A 20799-nucleotide genomic window follows, 5' to 3' on the forward strand; every position below is an offset into this window, starting at 1 on the left:
CTAAAACATACTTGATAGACGAAACCTGAATTATGTGACGACGTCTTAGCGTTCTAGGACAAATGGCCTTAAGTGAGAGGTGGTGGCTGCTTTTTCTACATTGTTATTCTACTGCTGAATTAATAGGCCTGCCTTGAGTTGGATATTAGAAACAACTTTTAAAAAACACATTAAATTGTCAAGAGAAGAAAATGGCTTCTATGTTAATTTATGGTCTCAATTTTAAAGCCTACTGTTTTCTCCTAACTTTTCCTCTTATAAAAAAAAAAAAAATAAGATGGAGTCTCTGAATTGCTTCCTTTTTTAGACAGGCTCTCACTGTGTAGCCTCTAGCTGGCCTGGAATTCACTATGGAGAGTAAGCCATAACAAAGCTGTGGTCGGGAGCTGGTGAGATGGCTCAGTGGGTAAGAGCACCCGACTGCTCTTCCGAAGGTCTGGAGTTCAAATCCCAGCAACCACATGGTGGCTCACAACCATCCGTAATGAGATCTGACTCCTTCTTCTGGAGTGTCTGAAGACAGCTACAGTGTACTTACATATAATAAATAAATAAATCTTAAAAAAAAACAAAAACAAAAAAACAAAGCTGTGGTCTGTCCTTCTCTTCCTCCTAAGCACTGGGGTTAAAGTAATGAACTGTCATGTCTAACCTTGAACTACATCTATTATTTTTTTTATTCAAGTCTTCTATCTACTGTGGCTAGGTTAACTGAATAAATTAGTCTCTTACAAGTAAAGAAAGATTTTGAGGTCAGGGAGTCACTCCTGAAAGAGCACCTCCTCAGATCTGAAATGGGGTGAGCCCTGTTTGTTGGACCATGCAGCAGATATCTGGAGCCAGACAGTGTACTCTTTGAGCATTTCAACCAATACTCACATGACAGCCTTTCTGCCCAGGAAGAGTTAAGATTTCCAAATCACAGTGAAGCTAACTCTGGGGTGGATTCTCCCAGAGACAAAAGATAAGATTGCACAGAATTTGCTACTGTGCAGTATCCCTCAAGAACTCTCTGTCCACCAAAACTACTCCAGCTTAAGCTGGCGAGCAAAGCAAGGGTGGTCAGGCTGCAAAGAAACGTCTACACTTGCTTACAAAGGTATTGCTCAGGTGGGAACCCCTTCCTAATGCTCTTCATGTTTCCTTTTGCATAAGGGGACATCAGTGAATGCAGCACTATCTCTCCAATTACAGAAGGGATTTCGGTCTAACACCACACCCAGCTTTTCCTCAAGGTCTCCAGGGATCAGACTCAGGTCCTCCTGCTGCTTTAGCAGTTGAACCCTTTCTCTGGGTTCCCTGTCTAGAGAGTGGATGTGCTCCTCCTGTCAGAAGTGTGGAATGTGTAAAGAAAAAAGAATGTAAATTAAAGTGTATATTCTATTCGGCACAAAATGTGCTTAAGTAAAGAGAGTATTTGTATGCAGCAAGAGAAGTTGTATCCTAAGAGTCTTTTCCACAAAGTGGGCAATGGTGGGTTTAGAATGCAGAGGTGTGGTGCCCATGGGTCTAAGTCTGTGGTTTTGGTCTCTTTCAGGACAGCAGCAAGTGAAGGGGGTTCCTCTTTCAAAAGGAGGGGGTCATGGCCTTCTTGTTGATCACCCGACGGCTGGCCTGCAGTTCCCAGAAAAACCTCCACCTCTTCATACCTGGTAAGTCCCACCAAAGTCCTGGCACTACCTGCTCCTTAAAAGACACTGTGCAAATGAGAGGTCTGTGGTCAGAGTCCTTGAGGATAGAAGGATCTGCCTGCTTCTTCCCTAGCTTCCTCAGTGAGGCTATCGCCATGGCTACCCCAACCCCATCCATAGATGGACACTTCTCATGTAGCATGGGAGTCCATACAACTCAGAGCCACTCTGTGCAGGAGGGATGGCCTCAAGGCCAGAAGGACCCAGAAAAAAGACACAGTGCTATGGTTACTGCCAAGGAGTACTGAAAGCCACAATATCCCATCCCGTGGGATTCAGTTATTTGTGGGTGCGAGGGGGACCACAAATCTGAAAGGAAATGGGAGGAAGGGAAGGAGAGGCAGGAAACCAAGAAGGGTACCTATCAAGGTCGCATTTATTATGCTGAGGTGCCTTCTTTTTAAAGCATACATCTCAGGGCATAGGGGAGGGGTTGAGGGGGAATTTTACAAAGAACAAAGGAGCGGGCATCTGCTGACATGGGGGCCAAAGTCAGGCGCCAGGCATCAGGCACTCTGCATCTTATCTCCGGAACATAGATCCTCCTTGACAGCCTTGGGTGTCAGGCTGGGCTCAGGCTTGACTCATGTCCTTGGATGTCATGGGAATTCAGGAAGAGATAGGGAAGAGGGGACTATAATTCAGCTTTTACAGCCTCAGGTGCCAGGAAGGGAATAGGGAGGAGGGAGTGATAACCAGCTCCTAGCAGGAGGCCATTTGGCCTGTTAGGGAGATCGTGAAGGGCTCGCTTTCTCACGGGATGGTCTCTGACACCACAACAGTGAAGCTGATGGGGTGTGTACCTCAGGGGCAGAGTTCGTTCTTAGTACTCAAAGACGCACAAAGTTTAATCCCCAGCTGGGCTGAGGAGGTAACTCAACAGATAAGGAATTTACTTACTAGAACTGGAATTCATATCGCAACACAAAAGGAGGTGGGCATGGCAGCCTGCTTATGTGTCCAGCCTTTAGGATTTAGAGAGAGGAGATCCCCAAGCCAGGGTAGAGTAGACAAATCAGTCCAGGGCTCATCAAGAGACCCTGCCTCCATAGGACTGAAGAAGACACCTGATGTCAGCTCCTAGTGCCCAATACACACATTTGAACAGTTACACACATGCACAATTACACAAATGGATGAGGTGGTAATGACCCTTAATCCCAAAACTCAGTAATTCAGAAGGATCAGGAATTCAAGGTCATCACCAGCTAGACTGCAAGTCAGAGGCTACCTTGGGTACGTAAAACATTAATAAAAAGGAAAAAGGAAGCTGAAGTTATAAACATGATACCGATGGTCATATAGTTTCATCCAAGGTTAAGGAAGGAGAGTCAAGAGTTCAAGGACAGCCTTGCCAATGTAGTAAACCTTGCCTAAAAGGAAAGAAAGGACAGGGGGTGAGGGAGGGAAAAGGACGGAGTGTGAAAGGGGGAGGTGAAGGGAACAGTGCCTGGAGGGGACACACAGCCTCCAGCTGGTAACTGTCTGACTTGAGCATTCAGGCTCTGAGCTCCAGCTGTGAACTCTGATCCACTCCATCTAATCACGCACAGCATGGGGCTGTCTGGCCGTGCCAACCTGCATCGAGTCATGCATTTGTCACCAAACCATTAATTTTACTTGTTTACTTTTGAGACAAGGTCTCTTGTAGCCCTACTAGCTCTGTAATCCCAGCACCCAGGATGCTGAGGCAGAGGGATCCTTTAAGGTCAGTCTGGAGAGCTACAAAAGGACTTCTAGGACAACATCATAAGATCTTGTCTCAAAAACAAACAAAAAGGGTCTGGGGAGACGGCTCGGTGTTTTGGTTTTTTGAGACAGGGGGAGACGGCTCGGTGTTTTGGTTTTTTGAGACAGGGTTTCTCGGTATAGCTCTAGCTGTCCTGGAACTCACTTTGTAGACCAGGCTGGCCTTGAACTCAGAAATTTGCCTGCCTCTGCCTCCCGAGTGCTGGGATTAAAGGCGTGTGCCACCACGCCCAGCTTGACCTGCACTGTGGAGACTGAGCTCAGGTCATTGGGCTTGAGTGGCAAACACCTTTACTAGCTGAATCAACTCTCTGGTCTTAATAAAAGGGACTTGCCACATAAGCATGACAATCAACGGCCATTTAAAAGCTGGCTGTGTAAAAGCTAGGTGCAGAGGCACACACACACACACACACACACACACACCCGCAACTCCAGCATTGTAAGAGCAGCAGGAGGGTCCCTGAGATTTAGTCTACCCAAAGCATTGAGTTCTGGGTTCACTAAGAGACCCTGTCTCCAAAAATGAGGGGGAGAGAGATGGGCATGCACTTCACACCTTCACACACACACACACACACACACACACACACACACACACGCACGTACACACACACACACACACTGACTGAAAGAATGAGAGGTAGGCAGGGCAGGGCAGGGCGGGGTGGGGTGGGGCCCCACCTGGGCTTTACCTTCCTGTTGTGCAGGTTTACATAAAGAACAATTGTTTTCTAGCTATGATATTTTCATTTATTAGGACAAGAGAGTTGGCTCAGCCAGTAGGAGCATTTGCTGCTTGTGCTGGCTACTTTTATGACAACTTAACACAAGCTACAGTCATCTGAGAGAAGAGAGCCTCCATAAGGTCTGACTGTGAGGCATTTTCTTAATTATCGATTCTTGGCCAAGAGCACAGACCATTGTGGATGGCGCCATCCCTAGGCTGGTGACCCTGGGTTCTATGAGAAAGCAGACTGAACAAGCCATGGAGAGCAAGCCAGTAAGCAGCACCCCTCCATGGCCTGTGCATCAGCTCCTGCCTCCATGGCCTGTGCATCAGCTCCTGCCTCCATGGCCTGTGCATCAGCTCCTGCCTCCATGGCCTGTGCATCAGCTCCTGCCTCCATGGCCTGTGCATCAGCTCCTGCCTCCATGGCCTGTGCATCAGCTCCTGCCTCCATGGCCTGTGCATCAGCTCCTGCCTCCATGGCCTGTGCATCAGCTCCTGCCTCCATGGCCTGTGCATCAGCTCCTGCCTCCATGGCCTGTGCATCAGCTCCTGCCTCCATGGCCTGTGCATCAGCTCCTGCCTCCATGGCCTGTGCATCAGCTCCTGCCTCCATGGCCTGTGCATCAGCTCCTGCCTCCATGGCCTGTGCATCAGCTCCTGCCTCCATGGCCTGTGCATCAGCTCCTGCCTCCATGGCCTGTGCATCAGCTCCTGCCTCCATGGCCTGTGCATCAGCTCCTGCCTCCATGGCCTGTGCATCAGCTCCTGCCTCCATGGCCTGTGCATCAGCTCCTGCCTCCATGGCCTGTGCATCAGCTCCTGCCTCCATGGTCTGTGCATCAGCTCCTGCCTCCATGGCCTGTGCATCAGCTCCTGCCTCCATGGCCTGTGCATCAGCTCCTGCCTCCATGGCCTGTGCATCAGCTCCTGCCTCCAGGTTCCTGCCTTGCTTGAGCTCCTCACTTCCTTCAGTGATGGACTAGGGTGTGTAAGTGTGAGCCAAATAAACCTTTTGGCACATTCAAGTGTGTGTGTATGTACATGCGCATCTGTGCATGTGTTTGTGTTTGTATGTGTTTATAGGTATACCTATATGTGTATGTGTGTGTGTATGTGTGTGTGTATGTGTTCATGTGTGTGTATGTACATGCACATCTATGCATGTGTTTGTGTGTATATGGTATATGTTTATATGTGTGTGTGCATGCATGTGTGTGTGTGTGTGTGTGTGTGTGTTTACAGTGCTGGGGATTGAGCCCAGGTATTTGCACATGCCTCAGCCCCTAACATATTATTTCAGTATCTCTGAGCTCCAGTTTCCTGTTCTGTGAGATGGAGACAATGAGGCAGACAGAAGATGGACAATAGGTAGATAGATGACTGATAGGTTTATTTTTTAAAGATATTTTTATTTATATGCATGTGTATCTGTGTATGTGTGTGCCTGTGTGCAAGTGTCCTCAGAAGTAAAAAGACAACATAAATTCCATGGAGTTGGGATTATAAAGAATTATGAGTGGACCAAACTACTGAAAGCAACTACTGAGTCATCTTTCCAGACCCTAGAAGTTTGATAGATGATAGGCTATAGATAGATAGACTATAAGTAGAACATAGAAGATAGATAGATAGATAGAAGATAAACAGACAAAATGATAGATAGATAGATAGATAGATAGGTGATAGATAGAGGATAGATAAACAAACAAACATAAATGGTCGATAGGTAAATAGATGATACATAGATCAGTAAATGATAGAGAAGTAGATGACTGATAGATGATAGAAAATAGATAGTAGCAGATAGGTAACAGATGGATAGTAAACGCACATATCCATTTATATATATAAGGGTAAGTGCAGCCTCACATATGTCCCATGATCCTCTACTTTGATGCAGCTATAAGAGTGTGGCTCAGTGAGAGACACTAATTATCTGCGAGCATGCCAGGAAGGTTAAGATGGCAACACCACCAAGGGGACTCGTAGGAGTCACTGTCCTGGCATGCTTACAGCTGTCTGTCCCTCTGGGATGAGCCAAGGCAGGCTTGGGCTCGAGGCCATCTTTGTGTGGCTGACCACACGCTGAACAAGGGTGCCAGTGGGACTCGTCTGGGAACTTAGCTCTTCAGTAAATTTATTACTCTGCAAAATGCCAAATGGGATTCCAACCAATGACTTGAGGTCAGAACTTTTTAGCAACCACAAAAGAATCTGTTAAATGAGGACCTCGTTAGTCTATAAATTTACCTTCTCCTGGACAATCCTTTTCCTCCCTCTTCCCCTCCCTCCTCCTCCTTGAAATAGTATGGTAGTTAATGTGGCATGTGTGTAGGTATGTATATATGTTATTCTATATGTGTGTGGAGACCAAAGGTCAATGTCAGGCACTCTCCTCAGTTCCTGCCCTGTTTAGTTTTTGAGTCAGGGTCTCTAAATGGACCTGGAACTCACCTATCAGCTAAACCTACTAGCTAGGGCTGGCCAGCATGCCCTGGGGAGCCTCATGCTTCTACCTTCCCAGCACTGGAACTAGCCACCTTGCCCATTTGTTTTGTCTTTAATGTGGGAGCTAAGGATGGAACTAAGATCCCCAGCTTGCATGGCAAGAACTCAAACACCTGAGCCGTCTCCAAGGCCCCACGATGGTTAATATTGACTGCCAACTTGGCAGGATCTAGAATCACATGGGAGACAAACACTAGACATGTCTGTGAGGGAGTTTCGAGATTAGGCTGAGGTAGGTTTCCAAAAGACCCACTTTGCCTGTGAGCAGGACCTATTCCAAGCACTGGGGTCCCAGACTGAAGGAGGAGAAGGAGAAATCCACTGAACAGCAGCAGCAGCCATCCCTTCTGGCCTGAGGACAGTCCTGCCCCCGAACCTCCCCCACCACTGTAACCCCTCCTCCTGCTCCTCCCTGAGTTGCCTTTTCCAGGAATTCCATCACAACAGTGAAATAGTAGCTGATACAGACAGGGCCTCGTGGTAATTCCCAAACTGGCCTTGAATTCTTGGGGTTCAAGGGACCTCCTGCTTCAGCTTGCCTGATGTCTTGAATGAGACGCATGACCTTGTACCTAGCTCCCCTCTTGGAGTACTCCTGGAAATGGGTGCACATTGTGTCTTGTGCTCAGATGTAAGGATGCCTCTGAGCATCCTGCAGTGTTTGATAGCAAAGGATCACCAGCCAACATGTCAGCAGTGCCAAAGTTGAGAGATTCCTCTCTCTCTCTCTCTCTCTATATATATATATATATATATATATATATATATATATATAAATATGATTTTACTTAGACTGGCTTTGTTTTATTTTGTTTTGTTTCATTTCGTTTTTATGTATATTTTTTATATTGGTGCTTTGTCTGCATGTATATCTACACACTATAGCATTCAGAACACTCTATAATAGGATTTGATGCCCTTTTCTGGTGTGTAGATATACATGCAGACAAAGCACCAAGACATCTGGAAGAGCAGCCTTAACCCCTTGAATTTCTTTTCTCCGACTCTTGTGGTCTGCCTAATGTGGGTGCCAGGAACCAAATGTGGTCCTCTGTAAAAGCAGCAAGCGCTCTTAGTCCCTGAGCCATCTCTCCAACTCCTAGAAAGAAGTCGGCTTTGGACTGGTAGGAGAGCTCACCAGGAGAAAGCACTTGCCATTCCGGAGTAAAATCCTAAGTTCAACTCCTGAACCCACAGTGGAAGGAAAGAACCAAGCCCCCAAAAGTTGTCCTCACACACACACACGCACACGTACACACACGCACACACACACACACACACACACACACACACACACACACACACCTCAGCTCATCCTGCTGCCTTAGGACAGGAGCATGCCTGCTTTCTTACAACCTCATTGGCCCTGGTTTTTCCATTTTGGAATCCTTATTGTTCTCAGAGTCTAGGTGTCTAAATTTGTTCAGACACGGTGTACTAAGGTGAACTTGTCAGACAGAACAAAGCTGAGGTCTGGGACCACCTGTTAAGGACTGAGGGCACCTGTTGGAGCTGACCCTCCTTGTATCTTGTCACCAAGGGTCTCATTTGTCTTCTGTATTATAGGATCCAGATATATCAGCCAAGCCGCTGCCAAAGTTGACATTGAATTTGATTATGATGGACCACTCATGAAGACGGAAGTCCCGGGGCCTAGATCTAAGGTGAGTCAACCTCTCAGAAACAAAGACCCAGGAGGCAGGTGCACAGGCTGCTTAGAGGCACTTTCAGAGCCTCTTCTAGAGATGGGCATGAAATAAGCCCGGCCATTGTGAAGGCTTCAAAGGTGTTTCATGTCTGCTGTCATGAGGACATTGCCTAACAGCAGGCCACAGACTGGGACATGTGGCAGCCAGATTGTGCATGCATTTAGGGCTAACTAGCAGTTAGGTCGGTGGCTGGCTGTCACCTGGTGTACTTTATACCTGAAATGGCTTGCCTCTGCTCCATGGCTGCTCATCGTCCAACTTGTCACACTGGGCTTATTCTGATTTCACTCTAAGTCTATTCAGACTGAAGCTCCATACTGCCTTTTGAATGCCCCCACCTTTTCTATTGGCCAAAGCAAGTTGCATGGCTGTCCAGAACACCAGAAGTCACAGCACAGGGCCTGGACATCAAAGACTTCTGAATGACTTTGATCTTGAAGGAGAAAGAGAAATGTAACAAGAAAGGCGGTCTGTACAAGTGATAACGGGACAGAATGGGGGACAAACTTGGGGACGGAGAGAAAGGAGCCAGAGGCAGGCAGAAGACATGGGGGCAGGGAGTGAGGGAGAGAGACAGTGAAAGCAAAGGTGCCACAGTGAATTCATTACTTTGTATTCTAACCCAATAAAAAAAAGCAATAATAAGATGTGATCTTCAAGCCTGACTTGAACAAGCCTGGCATGAAGCTGTTCACACCAGGCTTAGTGGCTCACACCTGTAATTCCAGCACTTGAGAGGTGGAAGCAGACAAATCAGGAATTCAGGGCCTTCCTCTGCTATGTAAGGAGTCCAAGGCCAGCCTGGGACATCTCAGGGACTCCTTCCCTAAGACAGATAGGAGAAGCTGTCTTCTGTGCAAGAGACATGGTATAAACCTTTCAGTGCTTCACGGGTTTTTTCTCTAAGATTTAACAGATTTTATCCACAGTGGGATGCTGTCTTATTTACTGTAAAAAGATCACGCCTTTTGCTACAGTTGTGGGAACAGGGATTGGGAAGTGGGGAGAAGAGTGGAGATGAACCCACGAAGATGCCCGGGATTCAGGCTCCAGAGACCAGAATCAGAGTGCAGATTTAACTTCATTGTTTATTATATAAGCTTATATACAGCTTTTTAGCCAATTAGGGTATGTTTATGTATTCAAGGGCAAATGGGGTACAACCTGTGTTGTAGCCAAATCTGACTGGCCTGTCCTTGAACCTGTGGGGGAGAGGCCAATCCCCAGGGGCACTTCTATGTAGACAGGGGAAGCAGCCACCGACTTGGGTCCTTTGTGCTGTCTCACTGGTATGCTGGGAGCTATGTCAGATCACACACTGTGTACAGTGCATGAGGATCCTTCAAGGAATGGGAGGAGCTTGTGGTGCTCGACTCTCCCGCCCACTTCCTCCTCCGCCAAGTTTACCTCCACACATAGCACCTGCTTTATGAGTTCAGAAATATTCGTCTTATTGTGTTTATCTTTCTGTTGGATGGTTTTTGTCAAACAGAAGGAGGGTGCTTTCTTATGCATATTTCTGTTGGGGTGGATTCTAATTTAATGGAGAAATGCTTAGAATAACTTTTCATATTTTTATTGTTAATATTATTTTATATTTTTGTGTGGAAATGTGTAACATCAAAATGCTGACTGTTGAAGACTTCTTTATGCTGAATTATTTTGGAGGCTGAAATCCTGTTACTATCAAGCTTTCTATTCCCAGTTTCTGTTTGAAACAAGGAAAGTGAATTTTAATGAGAAGTGGGTCTTTGTTGAGAAAATTAATATTGTCAGTTGATTTTACCCCCAGCTACTGATAAGGAAATTACATCTTTTCTTTTTGTTCTCCCCAAGTGCTAGAGGTCAAACTTTGAAACTCGGGGCTTCATGCACACTTGGCAAATGCTTTACCACTGAGCTTTGAATTTATAATTTGATGTGGATGTAAGTCTACATACCATGTACATGTCATGTCCGTGGTGAATGGCACTAGTGATTGCAGCCCTTGGAACTGGAGTTGCAGACAGTTCTGAGCTGCCACATAGATTCTGGGCATTGAATCTGGTTCAGTGCTCTTAACCTCTGAGTTATCTTTCCAGCCTGACTAAGCTATTTTAAAATGAGACTAGGGGATGGCAAGGTGGCTGTGCAGTTAAGAGCTCTGGCTGCTCTTCCAGAGGTCCTGAGTTCAATTTTCAGCAACCACACGGTAGCCCACAGCCATCTGTAAGAGGATCTGATGCCATCTTCTGGCCTGTGGTTGTGCATGCATCTGAGCACTCATTAAATAAAGTTTGGATATATTATATTATAATATATAAGTTATATATGTAAATAATATAATTATGTAACGTCTCTATGTGTGTATGTATATATATGAGAACATGAGTTGGCACGTGGCTGACAGAGGCACCTGCCGCAAAGCCTGATGCCCTGGGATTGAATCTCAGGAATCCATACGGTGGAAGGAAAGAGCTAACTCCTGCAAATTGTCTTCTGACCTTAACATGTGTAGTGTGGTGGCTATATACCCACCCACAAACAAAATAAAATAAATAAAAATGTAAAATAAAACTAGAGCTAGCGATGTAGCTCAATGTACAACGCATACCCAGAATAAGCAAGGCTGTGAGCTCTAACTGCAGCACCACAAAAAAAAAAAAAAAAAAAAAAAAAGAAAGGAAGGAAGGAAGGAAGAAAGAAAAGAAAAGAAAAAGAAAGAGAGAAAGAAAGAAAAAGAAGGAAAGAAAGAAAAGAGAAAGCCCTTTGGTTTTGGATATTGAATGCCTCCAGCATCAATTTTTTGTTACGTGTATACTTCCAGAGTGGTGTGGTAGAACAAAGCCCTTAGGCCCAGTACTCTAAAGTTTGTAAGTTCAAGGACAATGTAGCCTACTTACTGAGCTCTAGGGCAGCTGGAGCTACACAATTAGACCCTACCTCTAAAATAATAAAATAAAATAAATTATATTATATTATATTTCCTTTTCATTTCCAGGTACTGAAATCTGAATTTTTATATGTCTATTATAATTGCCACTACTGTGCTGTGGAACAGAATTTATCAGTTATTTGTGTTAAGTAATTTAAAATATTTAAAAATATTTACATAATTATTACAATATTGACTAATAGTCTCTCAAGTTTTTGGCATCAGAGTGGAAAACAGCCTCAGGAACTGGGAAACCGGGAGATATTTGAGCTTTGGCAGGACTGTGCTGCCTGTGGCTAACACTTTTGTTCTTGCCCGCAGGAACTAATGAAACAGCTGAACACAATCCAGGTAAGTGGGTGTAAGGCGATTCCTTTTACTCTTTCTTTTTGAAATGATCTTATTTACATGTGCATGTCTGTATGTGAATGTGCATATGTGTAGTTGCCCACAGAGGCCAGAAGAGGGAGACAGATTCCCCCACCCCCACCCCCCAGCCACAGTTGCAGGCAGATGTGAGCCATTTCTCATGGGTGCTCAGAAGCAAACTCAGGTCCTCTACACGAGCAATACAAGCTCTTAACCATCTCTCCAGACATTTTTTTTAAGATTTATATATTTATTTATTTTATGTATATGAGTACACCACCATTGCTCTCTTCAGACAGACCAGAAGAGGGCATCAGATTCCATTACAGATGGTTGTGAGCCACCCTGTGGTTGCTGGGAATTGAACTCAGGACCTCTGGAAGAGCAGTCAGTGCTCTCAACCGCTGAGCCATCTCTCCAGTCCTCTCCAGACATGTTTTTATTTCTTAATTTCTATTCACTTCTAGCTTTGTTAGTGGCTTCTCTGAGGCTTACCACATATTCTTTAACTTGTCAGAACTTACTTCTGAGTTTCTTCTCAACCTTCACAAAATACAATACCATGGCCTCATGAACCAATTTAAAGCAAGCTGCCTGTATCATTTCTTCCAGAAAAAGACATAGAAGCTTGTCAACACCCACAGATTCCCATGTGGTATAGAACAAACAGGATAGAAAACAGTCTGTTTCCATAGTTCAAGCTTATTCCTATGAATGTGGGGAATAGTAGCTAGCCTGAACCAGTTTTCTCTTTCCCAAGAATGCAGAGGCCGTGCACTTTTTCTGCAACTATGAAGAGAGCAGAGGCAACTACCTAGTGGACGTGGACGGCAACCGCATGTTGGACCTGTATTCTCAGATCTCCTCTGTGCCCATAGGTAAAAGTTGGACAGTCACCTCTCACTCCTTCTTTGTTATGGCCATCAGACTTTAGATGCCTATCTCCAGTGTTTTACCAGCCTCTCCCCCAAGGGTAAATGGATGAACAAGTAATGGTGGAGAGAGCATGATTAGACATTGTTGTTGCTAGGGGTTTTTCTTTTAATTTTAAGTATGTGGGTGTTTTGCTTCCATAGATGTGTGTATACCGCCTGTGTGCAGTACCTGAAGTGGCCTAAAGAGGGCATTGCATCCCCTGAGACCCAAATTCCAGATCGTTGTTAGCTTCCATATGGATGCTGGAAATAAACCCAGGGGCCTCTAGAAGAGTAGCCAGTGCTCTTAACTGCTGAGCCAATTTTCCACTCCCAAGACACTTCATTTGTGTTGGTTTTCTAAGATTTATTTTTAATTCATATATGTGTATATGTATACACATGTATGTGAGTGCAGGTGCCCATGGGATTCCTGGAGATGGAGCCTCAGATGTGAACTACTAATACTAGTGTTGAAAACTGAATTTGGATCTTTTGCAAGAGCAGGAAGTACTCATACCCACTGAGCCCCAGCCCTTTAGATATTGCTTGAAATAATAAAGATTCTTTCCAGGTTTGGTAGATAGATTTTGATGCAATCAACTTCCGGTGATCAGATCCTTTAATGACTCCAGCATGTGAAGTGAGGGAAGCTGGGATCTGAAAGCCAACAGCAACTCACAGGGTGGAGGAAATCCTTACATTTATAGACTTTAGGGGTATCACTGAGCTTAAAAAGAAAATGGCCTCTGAGTTTGGCAGGTTAGTGAAGGAACTATAGATTGCACAAAAGGCTGTCCTCTTTCCCCAGCAACCTTGGCTGTTAGATGCTGGGTTGCTAAGGCATTCAATAGGTGCACTTCTGAGATCTAACACTTAGGGGGGCCTTCTCTCCTTTCTGCCTCCAGACACCGTCAGGTGAGTGTGTCCTCCTTTCCCTATTGTACAGCGAGGTGAAGAAGGCTTGAAGAGATAAGCTTGCAGAGCAGTAGCTCAGTGAGCTGTCTAGGTTGGGTTTCCTAGCAGAGCCTGTGGTGAGGGTTTTTCAAGTTATCTATGGAGGAAACACCCTCAGTTGAAAGGGAAGACAACAAGGGATCGAAAGGATGCTGCTAGAGTGACAGCCGACTCTCACAGGGGACTCTGCATGCCAGACTGACACAGACACTGGTCTTTTTGCACCCCTTAGCTGGCCGCTCATTGCCTGCCCACTGCCAGGTAAAGGTCCATCACATCGACCTTCCGTGCATGGAAGACAATTTCCAGAGGAGGGGGCAGTGGAAGCCATTATCAGCCAACACAGATAGCTGCTGGAATATGGGATGATCTGTCCAGAAAACATGGCTCACCATCCAGCCACATAGAACATGACACAGACAATAGGGACAGACAGGGTTAATTTGGAAATGAAGGTAGCTATTATTTGAAGCTTGGACAGTTATTATCTCTTGAATTGATAGATGCCCAGCTGTGCCCAGTGGCCTGTGGCCACTGTGGGCTGTGCCTGTCCCTGCACAGATAATACTGCTTGTCTGCTGCAGAAGAGACAGGCATGGGGGAGTTGATTGTAGTGCTGTGTATTAGCAGCTCCCCACCCCCACCCCCTGGTACCTGAGATGTCCTCTAAACCCCCAGCCTTGGGTGACCATTCCTACTCTACCTCCCCAGCATCTGTCCTCAGATCTACTTATGTCCTATTGAGATATGACCAGACAGCAGTGGTGTCTCAGCCTCTGAAGGCACCAAGGATTTCAAGATGTACAAACCCTTTCTCCCTTGGTTTTCATTTGTTGTTGTTTGCTTTCATATGTATGTATGTATGTATGTATATATGTATGTATGAGTGTATGTATGTATGTACGTGTGTGTGTGTGTGTGTGTGTGTGTGTGTGTGTGTGATATACACATCAAGGGCTATCATAGGCATGTACTACCAACCTGGCTTCCAGGTTTTAAGCTCATACTCACTGAGAATTTACCAGACACCTGGCTGTTGCCAAGGGCTTCATGCATTATTAGTAAATGACCATGGCTGCTCTATTACAGGGCCTTTAGTTATTACCTCCAACTGACCACACTTCCGATTCCAAGAGGTCATAGATCTGCCTGGTGTTTCAGAGTCTGAGGTCCTGCCAGGATGCGGACCAGTGAGTCCACCCCTTTTGTTCCTACTGAGCAGTCTTGCTTTGGGAGGTCTTACCACTGAAAGCCAGGTTGAAAGTTCCCTAATCGGAGTTCCATTTTCATCTCTCTCCTTCAGGAGCCAATGAGTCAGGCTGCCTCTGCAGTTTAATGAGCTTTACTGGGACCAGGCTTATCTACTGAGGCAGAAAAGTCATAAACACCCAGGCAGCATGATAAGCCAGAACTCTGGCCAGAAAACGTTTGGAAAAACCCAGAGAATGTTCTGTCCTTGAATGGTGAGCAGTGTCTAGTCCTGGGCCTTGCCAGCCTTGCGTGGGCTAGGGAAGAGACCGGAATGTGTTAACTCTCTCCCCCATGGTCTCTGTTTCAGTTCCACAGTGTATCCTCCACAGCAGGCAGAGGGAAACCACAAAGATTTCCCTTCTCTTTAAATCTTTTCACCCTCTAGAGGAAGTCTCCCCTAGGTGATACTTGGTGTTTAATACTTGTCTAAATCTCACAGTCTTGGAGGGAGAACAGGCCTGGGGCCCAGCACCTCAGGCGGACAACAGCTTTCCACTGCACTGCAGCCTCTAGCCTCAGCAGTACAATGTCTCCTTTCAAAGTAAATGTCTTTCAATTAAAAAGCACCAGTCTTCCTCACCTGAAGCTGCTAAGACATAATACTAGAGACTAAGTAGCTTATAAAGAGCAAACGTTTCTCCCAGCTTTCAAAGCTGGGAGTGCAAGATCCAGGTCCCACCCACTTAACGAGCGCTTTCTTTCTGGAACAAGGTGCTATCTCTCCACAGTGTCCTCACAAGATGGAGGCAGGAGACTAAAAACCTCCTCAGGGATCTTTATAAAGGCACTAACTCCCTTCCCAAGGATTCCCCTCCCATGACCTAACCAGCTTTTAAAGGTCTGGTTGAGGCTGCTAAGGAGCTCTGCATACTATCAGGTCAGGGGCCAGGATCTCAGCAGAGGCGCTGCAGTCATGTGTAGTATCACCTTCCTGCTCTAAGCTTCTCGTATTGCTCTTCCCTCATACAGCTTGTAAACTTCTGTGCTCTTGCCCACGTCACTGACTTACTGTGCTATTAATCCATTCAATTACACTGTATTGAGCAGAGTGAGCCTTGGTGGAGTGCAGTGGGCAAAGGTGTCTCACGCTGGTCTCCACACACCAGTGCCTGGACACATCCTCCACACACCAGGGCCTACATCTTCCTTTGGCCTTTCTGCCAGAGTTACTGATAGGCAGGTCAAATACTGTCCCTGTTGCTGTCTTAAAACACTCTGACAAAAGCAACTTAAGAGAGAAAGGGTTTGTTCTGGCTCACGGTTTAAAGGTCTAGTCTATCAAGTCGGGGGAAAGAGTGGTGTCGGGACACTAAAATGTCACACTGTCTCCACAGACAAGCGTAAAGTGATGGACGCTGGTGCCCAGCTCATTCATTCTACCTATCTGCCACCTATCAATCAATTTTTATGTCTATCATCTATTTGTCTATCGTGGAGACAGGATCTCACTGTACAGTCCTGGCTGGCCTAGAAGTCAATATAATGCCACCCACTTTCAGAATAAGTCTTTCTACCTCAGTTAACCTAATCAAGAAAACCCTGCCAAGACACACATAAAGGCTAGTTCTTAAGTTGACAGTCAATATAAACCATGACAACGAAACTAGCAATAATGGATGTAAAGCTCCCTGCACATGGTAGATACTCAATAAATACAAATTGTCATAAAAGAGAGGAGGCTGGTTCTAAATAGACTGACAGGGTCCAAAGCCTGCCTTGACATATAAGAGACTGGAGTGGTCTCTAATTTCTCACTCATACTTTTTTTTTTCTTGGTGGAGACTGGGGAGAATCTCATATAGCCCTGGCTGACTTCAAATTCACTATAGCACAAACTGACCTTGAATTCCTGATTCCCCTGCCTCCACTTCCAAAGTGCTGGGGTTACAGATGCACACCACCACACCCAGCTGCATCTCCTGTTTTCCTCTGCATCAGCAGACTGGTCATGCCTGAGCCCATAGGGCTTCTGGCAGAATGAGGAAGGATTATCGGGATCAAACATTAGCTCAGAGCCAGACACAAAGCTGATGCTCAGAAAGTGGGAATTGGAATGAATTACAATAGCATTCATTTTGTTTTGTTTGTTACAGAGTCTTGCTATATACTTCAAGCTGACTTAGAACTCTTCATGTAGTCTAGGCTGGCCTCAAAAATCACAAGTCTCCTGCCTCAACCCCTTACTACTATGCCTACTGGCTTTTTAAAAATTATCATCATACTTACTTCGTGTGTATGTCCTCATGCACACATGTACCATGCTGTGCATATGGAGTTCAGAGGAAAACTGTGGGAGTCAATTCTCTACTATATAGGTCTGAGGAATTGAACCTGGGTCATCGGGTTTGGGGCAAATACCTTTACCTGCTCATCCACCTAGCTGACGTGTGTGTGGGGGGGGGGGGTGCGCATGCGCGCTTATATATGTTATGTATATGTGTGTTTATATATGGTGTATGTGTTTGTTAGAAATTTATAGGTAAGGCTAAGTTTTTGTGAACATTGTCTAAGGTTACTGAACCAGATCAAGCTATATTTTACATGCTTTCACCCATTCACAGAGCAGCAGGCATCCAGTGTTTAGGGGGCACCTGTTGGAGAGGAAGTCTTAGAAACAGTGCTGTTTAGTATACTTTTCTTAGACTCAGTTTTGGGTCATTCATTGCAAGTGAATAGAAATACTGTTCACTTTTGAGGTTGTTTGTTTGTTTGGGTTTTTTTTTTTTTTTAATTTCTCTTTTCAAGACAGGATTTCTGTGTGTAGTCCTGGCTGTCCTAGAACTCCCTCTGTAGACCAGGCTGACTTGAACAGAGATCCGACTGCCTCTGCCTTCCAAGTGTTGGAATTAAACCTGGGCACTGCACCCTCTCCCCCAATACACGCAGAGTTGTTTTTGTAATATTGTGTATGCACATGAGTGCAGTTGGAGTCCATCGGCATGGTAACGCTGCAAGGAGTTCATGTAGGCTTCAGTTACAGTTGATGGATGTAAGATGCTTTCAAAGCCAGAGATGCTGAGTGTTACCATTAACACCGTAGATAGGAGAACTTTATAGAAGAGCTATTGCTGAGTCCCAGGGTATCCTGAGCCAAGGTGCGTGACATCAGCCACAGTGAGACCCTGGAACATGCATGTGGATATATGAAGGTAGGATGTGGCATGTGACATAGTGGTCACTTTCCAGGTGGTATCCTTTGGTCCTTGTGGAAACATTTATTGGGCTCCACCTCAGCCTGTGAACACTGGGAAATAAGAAAGACCACACATAGTTCACCACATTGACCTCTTGATGCCAGCACTATCCTTGCATTTATGTTTGTCTGGTCCAACAGATCTCAAACTTGAACAAACATCTAAGCGTCCCCAGGGAACTTGGAGCTCTCCAGGCTGCACTGAGAGAAACTTCTAGTCAAGGGTCAGAGCCTTTGACACATACAGAGCACTTCAGAGATGGAAGCCGAGGGGCAGGGAGAGAACTAGGACAGAGGAGACCTCAGATGCAGGAGCACTCTCTCACCCTGCTGTACCTTCCTCTCCCCAGGTTACAACCATCCGGCTCTGGCGAAACTCGTTCAACAGCCTCAGAACGCGGTATGTCTCCCTGATGTGCTGATGTGCGGACTAAGGACAGACTGTGCCAGACCTGATAGGCATCTTTAGGCCTGTTTCCTACGCAGCACTGAGGTGTTTGCTGAGCTTGTACCCCGTTCAGGCCTTGGAGCAGTGTTGGTGACTTTTCCTTAACTTGATATAAACTAAGTCACCTGGGAAAAGGAGACCTTCCACAGGGGAAATGCCTCCCATCAGACTGTTCTGTGGGCGTGTCTGTGAAACATTTCCTTAATTGGTGATAAATGTGGGAGGGCAGTGTTCACTTGTGAGCAGTACCACCCTGGACAGCATCCCTGGGTTGTGTAAGAAAGCAAGCTGAGGGGCTAGAGAGATGGCTTAATAGCATCTTGTTAAAAGCACTTGTTACTCTTGCAGAGGAGCTGGGTTGGGTTCCCAGCATCCACATGGCGGGTCACCACCATCTCCCAGCACCCACATGGCAGGTCACCACCATCTGCAACTCCAGTTCTGAGGGATCCAATACTTCTGAGCTCTTCAGGCTCCTGTACACATATTTAGGCATACCCATAAACTAAGATAAATTTTATTGGAAAAACATCTGAGCAAGTCATGGGCAACATGCTGGTGAGACACATTCCTCCATGGCCTCTGCCTCAGGTCCTGCCTCCAGGTTCCTGCCTGGAGCTCCTGTCCTGGCTTCTCAGTGATGGAGTGTAGCCTGAAAACCAAATAAACCCGAAGCAGTTTTAGTTCTGGTATTTATCACACTGACAGAATATAACTATGATCATAAAGAAAGCTCAACATCGCCATTCCCATGGAGACAGCTACTTAACCCCACACATCAGGTGAGAACTGTAACCACAGTTAGGCTACAGAACAAAAGATACAGTGTAGGCATAAGACAATGATAATGGTTAACATACACGAACAATGTAGTATGTGCCAGATCTTGTGTTCTGCGTTTTTATTGCCATGTGTTTTGTTGGAGAGTGTGCACTGTATGTATGCATCACTCTCAGAGGTGAGAAAGGGCATCAGTTCCCAGGGAACAGGAGTTACAGGCTGCTCTGTGCAGCTGATGTGGACACTGGGACCCAATCCCAGGGCTTCTCCAAGAGCAGCAAGTACTCTCAACCCTGAGCCATCTCTGTAGCTCTTCTTTTTAAATGTACGTCTATCAAACCTTAATTAGTGTGTATATTGTGTGTTGAGGCTACTCCCCCATAACCACCGATGTGGTTTATACATCATAACTATAACATCCTAGGATTCAAGAATGTTTAATAGATAAAGACACTGAAGAGCAGAAAGACTGTATATCTGCCTGTATTAGTTGTTTCATTTGCTATAACATAAGCAGCTTAAGTGAAAGGGGGGTTTATTTTGGCTCATAACTTGAGGGTACACATCATCAGGTGTGTGGCGGGCGCGGGCACCGTGGGAGGACCAGCGCGGCTCCCCACAGTGCACCTGCATTCAGAGAGCAGAGCGATGGAAGCCACTGCTTCGCGCACTTGCTCCGTTTCATTCAGGCCAGAACTTCAGCCCGTGGGGTGGTGCCTCACACACTTAGGGTGGGTCTTCCCAGGGCAGTGTGATCTAGAAAGTTCCTCACAGACATTCTCAGGGGTGATCTGGATCCTGCCCACTCAACAGTCAATATTAATCACCATGCTGATTAATGAGGCGGTGTGGACCAGGGGAGGTGCTTGGAATCCAAAGAATCAAGTTCATCTGTGATGGAGCAGTCAGATGGCATGGGAGACCTCCCAGGGAAACGACTTTAAACAGAGATCTGAAGGAGGAGAGGCTGTGAGGTGGCAGGCCATGAAAGTGAAGCATGCATGCTTGAGGAATAAAGGACAAGATGGCCTGAGCAGAGACAGCAGCAGGCAGGGTTCAGGTTGGACAAGAACAGCCCTAGAGTTGCCACCACCTTTGTCGTAGTTTGGCTCCTGTGACAGTGAACAAACACTAACCAGAAACAGCTTGAAGAAGAAAGTGTTTGTTTGGCTTAAAGTTAAGGTCCATCGCTAACAGAAGTCAGGGCAGAGATGTGGAGGCAGGAGCTGGAGCAGAGGCAGTGAAGGGCACTGCGTATTAGCTTGCTCCTTATAGCCTGCTCAACCCAGGACCGCTGGCGTGGGGATGGCACCACCCCTTCTCACAGGAATCTTCAATCAAGAAGATGTCCCACAGACAGCCCACAGGCCAGCGTGGCAAAGGCAAGGCCTCAGCTTAGGTTCCCTCTTCCCAGATAAGTGCAGGTTCCTGCCAAGCTGACAGAAACAACCCAGTTCAACCTCTAATAGGCTTTCTCAATCTTGGTACTGAAGCCTCTTGTCATGGCAAAAAAGGAAATGTCTCAGAAGTGCCTGTATTTCCTCTGGTGGTTATAGTAACCCTGGTGGAGAAGCCTCACGATA

At 46.0% G+C, this 20799-nt stretch overlaps 1 protein-coding gene across 1 annotated transcript in view; it reads left to right on the forward strand.

Annotated features, from left to right (window-relative positions):
• Abat (4-aminobutyrate aminotransferase) overlaps nt 1-20799 on the forward strand; it is a 107568-nt gene that overhangs the window by 60303 nt on the left and 26466 nt on the right. Inside the window, exons 2-6 of the mRNA XM_021184642.3 lie at nt 1538-1652; nt 8248-8345; nt 11626-11655; nt 12434-12551; nt 18339-18388. Of these exons, the coding sequence (XP_021040301.1) occupies nt 1583-1652; nt 8248-8345; nt 11626-11655; nt 12434-12551; nt 18339-18388 (366 nt within the window). The 5' untranslated portion in view covers nt 1538-1582. The remainder of the gene's footprint in view (nt 1-1537; nt 1653-8247; nt 8346-11625; nt 11656-12433; nt 12552-18338; nt 18389-20799) is intronic.

The sequence above is a fragment of the Mus caroli genome, unplaced genomic scaffold (genome assembly GCF_978045245.1).
Source record: "Mus caroli unplaced genomic scaffold, Mus_caroli_1 scaffold_17, whole genome shotgun sequence".
Lineage (NCBI taxonomy): Eukaryota > Metazoa > Chordata > Mammalia > Rodentia > Muridae > Mus > Mus caroli.